This window comes from Marmota flaviventris, chromosome 8 (genome assembly GCF_047511675.1).
Source record: "Marmota flaviventris isolate mMarFla1 chromosome 8, mMarFla1.hap1, whole genome shotgun sequence".
Taxonomy (NCBI): Eukaryota; Metazoa; Chordata; class Mammalia; order Rodentia; family Sciuridae; genus Marmota; species Marmota flaviventris.
In genome coordinates this window covers 32,471,235-32,484,435 of record NC_092505.1, presented here as the reverse complement: position 1 = coordinate 32,484,435, position 13,201 = coordinate 32,471,235, and the positions used below count along the sequence as shown (strand labels likewise).

General features: G+C 31.1%; 1 protein-coding gene across 3 annotated transcripts in view; it reads left to right on the top strand.

Annotated features, from left to right (window-relative positions):
• The window catches only part of Gbe1 (1,4-alpha-glucan branching enzyme 1), a 268,831-nt gene that overhangs the window by 43,297 nt on the left and 212,333 nt on the right, over positions 1-13,201 (top strand). For all 3 annotated transcript variants that reach the window (XM_071615136.1, XM_071615135.1, XM_071615137.1), the window contains one exon: positions 10,025-10,194. In XM_071615136.1, the coding sequence (XP_071471237.1) occupies positions 10,025-10,194 (170 nt within the window). The remainder of the gene's footprint in view (positions 1-10,024; positions 10,195-13,201) is intronic.

Here is a 13,201-nt window from a genome sequence, read left to right as displayed (position 1 = left end):
GGTTTTGTGAAGAATACCTGAGGTAAATTAAAAGGAAGGAATATTATTTTGACTCATAGTTTTAGTATGTGGTTAGCTGGTTCTCTTGTTTCCTGGCTTATGGTCAGGCAGACCATCAGAGAATTTGAGTATGAATTATAGTTTCTTAGATTTGTATGGGGCATTTCAATTCATCTTCTCAATTTTATGGAAAAGGAACCCAAACCTTTTTGTGCTTATCTTCCTAAAGGTCACATGGATAGTACCATAGATTCGGGTCTAGAATATGTATCTTTTGAATCTTTAAATTTCCTACTTTTTGATGAGTATAGAATTTTTGACAGTGTCTGAGTAACAGTAAGATTCCTGTCAAAACACAGAAGAGACCTAAACATCATATTTTTAAATCTCTTGATACAGTGAAAATCACATTGAAAGCAAGATTCTAGTAGTGACTTTAAAATTTGAAATTCCTTCTTAACATCCTAGTTGACCATACATTTTCAGAAGCACACTGTTGTTGCAGATTATGGTCTGTAGAGGACCCAAAGCTTCTGTCTGTCTAACCCATTGTTCTGGTGTTTTCCATGTAATTTTTCCAAAAAGAGAAACCTGAACACAGAAGAGCAGACTGTTATTTGAGCCAAGACCATTGAAACATTAAGTCAGAATTCTTCCTAGAAATCAGTAGACTAAGACTGTGTTAGCTCATGTTTCATATTACACAAGAGAAAATAAACTGAAAGGTCAGTTGAACAGTTACAGCATTGCCCTTTTCCAAGGTAATCAGCAGAGCATGTAGCAAAGACGTGAACAGGAGCGTGACTGGAAAGAGAGAGGCTGATAAAGAGGCTGGCAGCTTCAAGTGCTTGGGACAATGCTTGACACTTCTAGGCCTGACCAGATGGGCAATCTCACAGGGCTTACCTTCAGTAATTCTGATTTATTGCATTCAGATGATTTTTTTTTTTTTCTAGTTAGGCATTCAGGTTTTCACTTTGCCAGAATACCCCAGAAATTTTAATATTGACCATTAATCATACCTTGGTAAACTGCAAGGGCAATATATTATTAATTTGCTTGCAACCATGAGACAAGGCACAGTGATTAAAATTAATTTCTAGCTACATTTTGTTAATTTATTATAATTAATTAATCTGTTAAGAAGTCAAAGTATGTTTACATTAATGGCTATATAGTGGATTCTTTAAATTGTCTTTAAGCTTTAGTATTTCCATTATTGTAAATATAGAATTCTAGAAATAAGTGCCTTATTATTAAAAGAAATAAGGAGTCCATACAATGCTCACTGAGTGGACTATATCAATTAATGAACTGAATAGGAACATATTAAAAAAATGTGGGATTTAGATATAGAAGAATTTCAGCAATAATCTCCCCTGGCCTACTTACATCTGTCACTCAGTACCAGAGTTAGGAAAGAATATTTTAGGAAAGAATATTTAATAAACAATAACTACTTTTTACTTTGAGGACATTATTGTAAGTAGTATTGACTCTTGTAAAAGAGAACAATTTTGAATTGACCTTATTTCCTCCAATACCCTCAATTAAAAAAATATTTTTATGTAATCTTTGTTATTTGTGTAGAGCCACATAGTTAGTCCTGATATACACCCATGCTGGTGAAATGAATTGTTGAGATTAAAATATTTTATTACATAGCTGATTGCTTGGTCATTCAGGACATTAAGGAGGAAGGATAAGGAATTGATTTGAAGACTCCTTCCCATTTTCTATTTCTTACTAGGCAAAATTTGTTCCATGGGGCCATTATTTTCCCACAAATCCATTTTGTAGTGCCATTTATTGATTATTTGAATCCCCATATGTTGAAAACCCTAATACCCAATGTAATTTTGTTTTGAGATGGAGCCTTTGGTAGATAATTAGGCCACGAGGGTGGTGCCTTCATGATAGGATTAGTATAATTGTAAGAATACATGGAGGAAGGCTTGTGTGTCTCTTTTCTCTAACATATAAAGATCCAAGGGGGAAGACAGACACCTGCAAACCAGGATGAGGAGCACCTTCTCCAGACACAGATCTGCTGGAACCTTGATCTTGGATTTTACAGTTTCTAGAACTTTAAGAAATAATGATTTAGACAACAAGCAATTATCTATGGTAGTTGGTTAGAACAGCCTGAACTCACAGACTTTCAGTATCTGACCTCTTCAGGGTATCTTTCAGATACTAAAAGTAGCTGAGTTGTTTGCAAATCACAACCTTTGTAAGTTAAGCTAGAATTTGGAGGGCCAATGGGATTGAGTGAATCAGAGATGTGTGTGTGTGTGTGTGTGTGTATATGTGAAAGCCTAAAATTCACTATAATCCTACTAGACCATATGGTTTAGTAGGATTATAGTGAATTTTATCTTTCTTATATTTTAATAGGCTATTGATTTTTCTGTGTTGATCTAAAATCCATAAGCCTTATTCAAAACATTCATTTTTCTAATAGTGTGCTTATTTATTATTTTTATGTTGAATTTAGGTACATTATTTTATTAGAAAAGTAATCTTATAAAGTTGGTTTTATTATTGTCATTTCAGATTCAGAAATTTAGTCTTAGAGCTATTAAAAGGCAGGATTGGGATTCAAATTCAGGCATAACAGTCTAATCTGAAACCTAACTCTGTCTCTAGCCAATGGTGATAAAATGGATAATCTGACAAGTAATAGGTGCTTACTAAGTATATACTAGGTATTTCTGGTGCTTGGAATATGTCCAGGTCCAGAACAGATAATTTTCCTTGTCTTTGTGGAATTAATATTCTGGCTACTTATGTATATGTTAAGGCTTTATCAATGCCCTATAAAAACTTTTTCTGCTCTTCTGTCTCCCACATATGATGTCTTAAAGGCATGAACTTTGTATTTTATCTCTTTCCTCAGTGACTAGGTTAATACTAGATAAATAGTAGATGCTCACTAATGTTTATGTAATACATAGATGGATTTTACTACTTCTTTTTGTCACCTGTTCCTAAGTTTTCTCATTTCTTGTTTCCTGACAGATGAAGTGAAGAATATAATGCTAAGCTGGTTGCAGATAGGAAATGATACTAAAATTTTAAATGGAATTTTGAAAATTTATGCATGTATTTTGGTGTAATGACATTTAACGTTAATAATAAAGTATATCATTTAAAAATAAGAAACCACATTGCTATTGTTTGGCTATGAAGTGTTCTTGAGCAGTTCATATATATATATATATATATATATATATATATATATATATATATATATATATATATATATATATATATATATAAAGGCTTAGTCTCCAGGATAATGACACTGGGAATTAATGTATGCCTTTAGAAGGTAGGACCTTATGGGAGTTCCTTAGATCATTGCAGCTTGCCCTTGAAAGGGACTGTGAGACCCCAGAGTCTTTCTCTCTCAGCACTCGTTCAAGATCTGACCCTTTTACTTTTATATTTGTACCTGCAATGATAAGCCTTCCTCATCAGAAGCCAAACTAAAGCTGCCACCCAGTCTTGGGCTTGTACCTCCAAACCCGCAAGCTAAATAAACCTTATCTACTTAAATTGTTAATTGCCTCAGATATTTCATTGTGGTAAATACACATGAATTCTGTGGTATCAATTTTAAAATTCTTTCCATTGTTCAATCTTGTATAACAAAATAATACTGATGTTTTTAATAGTCTGTTTAATAAAGACTCCATTAATCTGTGGATTCTCCCTGCCACAATTCATCCCTTGAAACTGCTCTCTTTAAAACATGTCTCTGATGATATCAGTTGTCTCCTGTATAAATCTTTTAAAGGTTTTAATTTTTTATTCAATTTATTATTGAAAATCATATTTTCTAGGCTACTAAATTCCTCCACATTCTTCTGCTCTGATACAGTTGTCACGTGGACAAGAACCACCTAATTTTTACACATGTAATACTCTTCTCTGTCTTTTCTCCAGCTGCCAAAATATACTATTCAGTCTTCAAATTATAACTCGAGTGCTAGCTACTCCCTAAAGCCTTCTGTTATCACCTCTTCTCTCAGTTAGAACCACTAATTCCTTCCTGTTGTCTTACTTCTTATTCTGTTAACTCTCACTTATCTCTGCTTCAGCTTGATAGGCATGGATTGAATAGTGTTTTTCACTGTACTGATGAGCAACTTGATACAAGGATCTTGTGGTAGCCAAATTATTAGCATAGAATAAATATCTTTATACTGCAATAAACATGTGTTTTTGGTAGTTAAATAATTGCTTCTGTTTGGAAAGCATAAAATATTCACCTTAAGGTCTCATTTGACAGCCTAAATAAATGAATAATTTTGTATATTCTGGATATTTTTTGCTTAAAGAAGAAAGTTTTTGCCAGATACCCAAAGACCTTTTAAAGACTGATTTAAAATCTGTTTTTATTTTTTCTTTGTAGTTGTAGATGGACAGCATGTCTTTATTTTATTTGTCTATTTTTATGTGGTGCTGAGGATCGAACCCAGTGCTTCACATGGGCAAGGCAAACTCTCTGCCACTGAGCTACAGCCTTGGCCCAAAACCTGTTTTTCTAAGACAAACCAAAGTGCAACTTCCCCTGAATTTAATCTTGTTTCCTTCCTTTTTAGCTATTAAAATTTTCTTTTAAGTTTTTATTTCTATGCTTTTACTTGCCTGTAAATTAAGTCTCCCCTTAGGAAGCGGACAACAAAATGAAATCTCAAAAATTAAGCTAGTAAAGAACGGATTTCCCTGAGGGGGTTTGTGAGTTTTAGGCCCACTCAGAAGCACTTGAGAATGGATTCTACATCCAAGACATTTGTAGATAAGACATGATCCATCTTCCCTGACAAATCTGTGTTCACAACCCTGTCTGAAATAGAGTCTCAGTGCTGATCTAGGATGAATCATCTTTCAGGAGAACACAGAGTTTAGCCTGTTTTATTTTTTCTTCCCTATCCTTGTCCCCTACTACTTCCTTATAGTAACTGCACTTAAATATAAGCTACTTAACATTCTCCTGGACATCTCGTAGCATACATTTAAATCAATATGAAGTACCTAGTATATGTTATATGTTAGTATGCCTAATTTTCTTATAGCAGGGAAAAATTGGAAAGTATTCTCAAACACTTGAAATTTGAGGGGAAAAATCTTAAGGTTTCCTAATAATTAACATGCACCTTAAAAATCTAAACAAGTGTTATAAATCAATGAAAACTGATACATTTTAAAGTATAAGTGTTATCACTTCTAGGTGGAGACCTTTTATAGCTAACATTTATTGACCACATGTTGGCTACATTGGGTAAGGCTCCCACCCTCATTTCATTGATTCCCTGTGACCTGTGAGTTTTCTCTCTGCTTAAAAAGGAAAGAAAATAAGAAAAATATTAAGTGACTTGTTCAGAGTCACATATAGCATGTAACAGAATTAGGATTTAAACTTAGACTTATTCAGCATTTATTATTTTAGTTTTAAGAGTAACAGTCCTAAGTATAAGACTTAAAAAATGACTTTTAATTTGGGATTTAGTTAAGTATAACTTAAATTATTGATTTTACCTCTATTATTTATTGATCTTGGGTAATTTATTTTTCCGTGACTCTGTTTTGCTTTATAAGAAAGGGGATTTTTAACATTAATGTAGAGATCAAATCTAATAATATTTATAACAATTCACTATATCTGTACAAAATACTTGTTCCTATATTAACTTCATTTTATGTTGTTGGTTACGAAAAACTTGACCTAGTTTTTAAATATCTATAAATTCTCAGTAAAATATTAAGAAAGAGTACTGTAGTCGGAAAGGGCACAGGCATGATGAGCTTGCTGTATCCTCAGGCATTTTCTTCTTTGAGCCACAGTGATTTCAAAGTGGAATGTGCATTCCTCTATCTGCAGCTATAGGGCTGACCTTGAGGGAAGTCAAGATATTTAGTTAAAGTAATATGATGCTATAATCCTGTTTCCATTGAAATTTTACCAAATGGAACATTTGAACATACCTTATGAAACTTCTTAAGAATGATTAGTTTTTAAACTTAAATCTAAAACTGTTTTTTTAAAGTATTGTAACCACCTAGTGTATGCTTTTTAAAGAAATCAGTAAATTTCTTTGTATTGCTATATATGTGTGTGTGTATTTTTTGCCCTAAGCCCATATATTTTTGTTGATTATATCACATCATTTGATTATCTTACTGCTTATTATTATTTATGCCATTTAATATAGTTTAGAGTTACCATATACAGAAAAGTATAGCTGACTGATACATGAAACAGATTAAGAGAAATATTTCTCATAGGATTTAAAGTGTTTGCATTGGTGTTCCACCCCATCCATAGATTTAATTTGTCCAGGTCAGTATTTTAGTATTTTGAAACAGTTGCCAGTATTTCAATTAAGAAGAGTTTGTAGATAGTCTGGAGGTTTTTTTTTTTTTTCTTCCTCTCCCTGTTCTGGAATTAATACCAGACTGGTAATAATGGGCTGTAGCTATGAAATAGAGGGTATAACTTTTGAACTCTCCATCTTAACATCTCCTTATTTTCTGTTGTTTTCCATACTTAAAGGCCAACCTCAGTAGTTTTTTTTTTTTTTTTTTTGTCCTTTGGTTAGCACTTTTGTGTTTCTTTTGGGGGATCAGTACCTTATATTTGTGGTAACTGCCCAGCTCTTCTGATTTTGTATACCCTTGGAATAGGGACTATCCATGAGACTGGGATTATTTTGTGCATGATTTCATATGAACACATTTTATTCTACCTGATTTTTCTTAATTGCTCTTGTGGACTTTGTTGTTTGAATATTTCACAGGTTTATTCAGACAGTTTTCCATTGTAAATAGGAGGATTGTTTTCCCTACTTTGCTATTACAAATAGTGCTATAATGAATGTCAGTGTACATGTAAGTGTCTTTGCTATCTATGTGATGTATCCAAAGGGTAAATTTCTGAAAAAGGAATTCCTTACTTGAAGAGTGTGTGATTTTGAAATCTTTATAGCTGATGCCAAATCGTTCTTTGACTTGTATTTCAACAAAACATTTGAGAATGTCTTTTTGGCCAGACAGCACCCTGTCTGTGCAGACTGGCCTTTTAGTGAAAAATGGAATTTTAGTTATATGAGACTTTGAAAATCTTTTTTTTTTTTTTTTAAGATTCTTTTCTGTGAATGTTTTTTATTTTTTATTTTTAAAAATTAGTATTTATAATTTTGATGCTTGGAAATTATTTAAAGATTCACTTTTCAGTGACAAACTTGTAAATTCCAGTGTTGTATTGGTTAAACCATTCTTTCCATACTGACTTTAATTGCCCTTTTATTGTGTGCTTAATTTTGGTGTCGTCTCAATATTATTTCAGAAACTCATTTTTGTTCCATAGATCTATTTTAAATGATCTAAGTTTCCCAAATTTTATGAACATAGTTCTTATGTACTAAGTAAAATTCTTATGAATATTCTATAGGATTATATAGGACTATATAATGGAAAAGTAATGTAGTTTTAGGAACCCTGTGATTTAATTTTCTTAAGATGATACTTATTTGTTATACATGATTACAACAATGTAATGGAGAAAGTATAAAGTAACCTCATCAGAAATAAAGTAAAATTGTCACTGATATTAAGGGAATATAACTTGTGTTATTTTTTGTGTGCTTATCTACAGGTAGATGAATGGAGAAAAAATTTGATAGTAAATGATATAGTAAAACATGAGTGAAATAAATGTGTGTTAAATTTAATTTTAAACAATGAAGCTAAATGAAATAAAAAATAGTTGAAATTCTTCTATAACTTTCTTTACCTTAATATTTATTATTTTCCAAATGCCCATCTAAGATTAATGAGATTAAAAGGTATGACAGACTTAAATTTTAGTCAGTGTTAAGTGACTACTTTATAATTCTATCTCCCTTTCACTGCTGTTTTTTAAAATTTTTTTTTTCTAAATTGTTTTATAAGACAGCAGAATGCATTCCAGATTATATTACACATATAGAGCACATTTTTTTCTACTTTTTTAAATAATGTTTTTGCTTTGTTAATTTGGTCCAGATATGGTGATCACATTCACTTAGTTCTACAATTGGTTAGCCATAGTTCTATATTCAGAGAGTTAGTACTCAGCCATATTCCTATAATGTTTATTCCTATATGTTTTCTTTTTAACCCTTTGATTGTCAAATTTTCCATGAAACAAGTTTATTTTTCTTAAATAATGATTCATTAGTCTTCTTGCCTTAAAACCATTCTTTAAATTTGACTGTTTTAAAAATATCTTACATTTAAATTAGAATTTGTCTTTTATAACATTTTTATATTACAACTTTTCTTTTTTAGAATTATATGACCTTGGCTTTATCTTTTTGCTTTTAATGTGCTGTTTCCTTTTTCTACCTACTGTCTATGAAGATATTTCTTTAGGTGTTAAATTTTTTTTAATATTTATTTTTTAGATACAATATTTTTATTTTACATTTATGTAGTGCTGAGGATCGAACCCAGTGCCTCATGCATACTAGGTGAGCGCTCTACCACTGAGCCACAACCCCAGCCCATAGGCGTTAAATTTTAATAGCTTAAATTGTGATATGTTTGTGTGTTTGCTTCCCAAACTTTTCTTGAAACATGGCATGCTTTTTTTAATATGAAGATTTAACTCTTAAAGAAAAATCTTCAGTTTTGTATCTTCTATGTCCATTTATTTTCAGTTACCAGCTATCTCTATTTTAATTAATTCTGTCTTTTTGTCCTCTATTTACTTATTTTAATTTGCAATATTTGTTCATTTTACATTTATTATTATTGTTAATTCTAATTTATTTATTATTTTCTAGTGACATATTTTGTTCTTGCACTCGTTTTCTTAGGTCTGTAGTGTCATTGAGCTTCTCATTCTGTTGTTTGGTAATATAATCTCTTACCCGTGACTTTATTGAATTCATTTTTAATTGAAATATCTGTAGAAAGACTCTGTTCAGCTAAATTGGTGTGTGTGTTTTTTTTATTAGTCAACTTCTCATATTTTGTGTGTTCCATCTATATCTCCATCTGGATTCATAGCATTTTTCATGGAGTCCATAGGTGGAGAAGGAGCTGCCCAGAAGCTTATTGGCATTGCCAAATTCATTCTGTGGTTTTGTTACCTTAATTTTTGACAGAGAGCACCTGCCACATGGTTTACTTCTACAGTTTCTTCCTAGTTTGCTTTTTGCTATATATAGGGAAAATTAATGAAAATGGGCATTTTTTGATGTATCAATATTGAATATAGGAGGAAATGGGAGAAGGTATAGAGAACCATATTCTTGGTCTTGTTTGGGAATCTTCAATTTCTTCTCATGGTTATTGTTTTTTTGTAGTTTGATATGATATATGTTCTTTCTGTGCTTAGGTGCTTTAGGGCAAGGTAAGGCAAACTACAGTCTGCAGGTCAAAAATGACTCACCTATTTTTGTAAATAAAGTGTTACTGGAACACAACCATGCCTGCTCATTAGTGAATTATCTGTGGCCTTCTTCATGTTTCAGAGATACGGTTGAGTAGCTGTGACAGAGACCATATGGCTGGCAAAGCTGAAAATATTCACCCTCTGCCCTTTACAGGAAAGTTTATAAAACTCTGACATAGGGTAATTTTATTTTTCTTGCAGGATTTTGTTTAATTTACTTTCATTTTCTTAGAAGTTATGGGGGAGAGAGTAGGAATTCTCTTTGTTAGAATATCTTGTCATAGAAATTGCTATTATGATGGTTTTTGAAAGATTCATATAATAATACAACCATTATATTTCTTATACCAAAATGCTTAAAATTCCAAAAAAAAATTAGTCGAATTTGTTTGGTTTATTTTGACACAACAGTTGTGATATCCTACCAGGCCATCATCTACCAATAAATTATTTATATTATTCCTTTTTAATCTTGTCTTTTGTTTCTGATATGATTAATGCAGTTACTTAATTATGGTTCATCTTTTTGGAAGACTATTCAATTTTTAACTTATTTTCTTTTGCACTTTTTCAAAGGTATAAGAAGTTTAGCAAGATATTGAGTGACATTGGAGAGAATGAAGGTGGAATTGATAAGTTTTCCAGAGGCTATGAATCATTTGGCATCCACAGATGTGCTGATGGTGGCTTATACTGCAAAGAATGGGCCCCAGGAGCAGAAGGAGTTTTTCTTACAGGAGACTTTAGTAAGTATTTTGAAATCATTGAAGTCAGTAGAATTTTATTTCTCTATTTAAAACTTAGATATATATTTTATGTATAGAATATATGAAGATTCATAACTGCACTATTAGATAGTTATTTGTAATTATCAGATATTTACCTTTGTGTAGTAGAACTGCTTCTGCTATAATATGTATATCCTGAAAAACTTTATGTGCTGTAATAACATGTACCAGAAATAAAGATTTATAAGAAAAATTATATTAGGGTTTTTGCTCCAAATTTACTCAAGTAAATTGACAAGTTTGACAAAACCAATAGCAAGTGGGTGAAAATACTGGCATAAAGCCCCTCTAGCATTTGCACCTGAATTGTTGGCATCAGAGTTCTTGGATGGATACTCCTTAGCTTTATACCTTTTTTTTTTTTTTTTTAATCTTCAGTAAAAGTAAACATTTAGTCTAGAGGGTAACCTTTATCACTCAAATATTTATAGTTTTCCTGTTTCCATAACACTATGGGAAATTTCTTTTTAGCATTGTCATCTGCACTGTAAATCTGACAAACTTAATGCTCTAGAAAGCACAACAATTCAGGAAGCCAGACTTCCTGGGCTTAAAGCCTAGTGGAAGCTTAACTAACCATTCCTTTTATTAAAAAAACTAAAGCATTGTGTATCTTATTGCCTTATCTACATTAACTCTGTTTTTTTTTTTTCTTACAATAATTGAACAAGAAGAAAGGTATTTTTTGGTTGTACTTTTTTTTTTCAAGAATTACCTGGATTAGAAAATCTGTAAGACTTATAATGTTTGAATTTGTCCCAAACTTAAAGGGAAAGAAAATGAATGTTAATTAGCTCACAAATTACAATAGATTTTTTTAATTTGAAAATTTATATGAAGACTAATTAAAACGTATTAGGTGGTTTTTCTAATGATATTAATCTGTTTTAAAAGTATTTAACTGTATTTATGTGACCTTGTACATTTCAGTTGATGAGTTGAAACAGATAATTCTATAGAATTATCTCTAACTGTAACACTCATCATCTTTAAGAATTCTGTTTCTCACCTTGTTACCCAATATAAGGGAAGCTTAACTTTCAAATATGTATTTAAATATGACTTATGGAACTGTTGCTTTTTTACCTTTTGGTAGGGATTTAAAAAGAAGCATAACTTTACTTGTGTTTTGGTATGGAAATTAAAAATATTGCCTTTTTACTGACCTCCTTCCCCAATATCCAAATAATCATATAAAACATACTTTCAGAAACTAGTAGCAAAAAATTATCTAATTTCTGCTAATACGACTTATGTTTACCTTAGAAAGGAAATTTACCTAATTCATTTTTTAAGTCTAAGAGATAAACATTTTTAGAGATAGTTTTCAGTGGGAAGTAAAGAATTTCTAGGCTTTAATTCTGAATTTTGGGAAATTTTACATAGTCAGAATATTGTTAGGATGTCTTTCTTATTTTTAATCAGATTAGAAATTGATTTCCTATAGATGTATTTTTCTCAGGGCTTACTCATATTATTGCTGATTAAAATTTTATTGTTTTAGTATATACTTTCCTTTTTGTCTACTGACCTGAGAACATTTTAGGCATAAGTGCTTAGAGTAGTCAAATATAAAGGATATTTAAGAAAAAATCTTTAAGAAAGAAACTGATATGGATTGGTGTTTAAAATAATTAAAAAAACAGATTTAGAGTTTGAAAACACAGTTGAGCTCTCTAAATACTTTTCTTCAAGTGTCTCAGTGGGGATAAAGGTGACCATATTTGTCTTAACTGCCTAACTTTGTTGCTCTGGGTAACAGCTAGCTTGTGAATGTGAAATATAATGTTTACTGAAAAAATTGAAAAAAATACTTTCGTTTACAAAGTTATTTTTTATATTAAGAATCACTATTTATTTCAAAAGCCTTGCAAAAATATTATAGTTTAGTCTGTTTTACCCAAACCAATCTGACTTTGCCATACACATTTTAAAAATTACTTGGAAAACACCTTCACATTAAATACAATATTTTATTTGACAGCTTATGAAACAATCATTTCTTTCTTTTTCATTCATTTTTAAAGAGCCAGCCTTTTAAATGGCTAGCAGCTACTTCAGCAAACCAAAAGAATAATAATGTGCATATAATAACATGCATCAGAATCGGAATCTTACTACCCAAAAAAAGTATTTCTGGGTGAACTACTTTTAAGGTTTGAGATGAATTTCTAAAACTTTGAATCATTTGCAATATAAGAAAGACTCATTCTTTAGAAAATTAAGTGTGATTTGAAATGTACTTGGACTTTTGGTACTAAACCGTGTTTATTGCAGGTTGTTAAATAAATGAAGAGAAGTAGCTGTTTTCCAGTATCTAGATGATAATAAGAGAGAATGGTGGTAAACTACATATGTCAATATAAAATAATTGGGTTCCTGTTTGTTATAAATGAAACAGTTTCATTTAAAATTACTAAGTCTAGGAGCTAGGTACTTTTCACAGAACTTAAATGTCTATCATCAATAAATAGAACACACACACACACACACACACACACACACACACACACCATGATTTTTAAGCTTGCAGAGAAAAGAAACCATGTTTATTTTTGCAGAGTGGAAAAGATACCAAAAGGAATTTTTTACTTTTGGTTTTCTGGACCAAATTTGTGTGTAACTTTTTTTTCCAGTTATATCATGGCCAAGAAGTTTACAGGGTCATAAAAGGCTTTATGTTTCTTAACTCCACATGTTCTGAAACAGTTTTACTTAAAGTGTGTTCTGTGGCTCAGTGTAGTTTCATGAACTGGAATTTGTTTACAATTATGTCAGAAATTGGGAGTAAGCATTTGGAGAATTTCATAGTGATTTGGCAGTTTTTTATTTCTTTTGAACTAATAATGATACTAAATTTGGGTTTTGATTTTTGAGTAATTTTTTTCCTTTGGATTTTTGAAAAATTTTACCAATTTAAGCATTGGTCTTGAACAGAGTTGAGTATAAAAAGGTAATTGGTTCA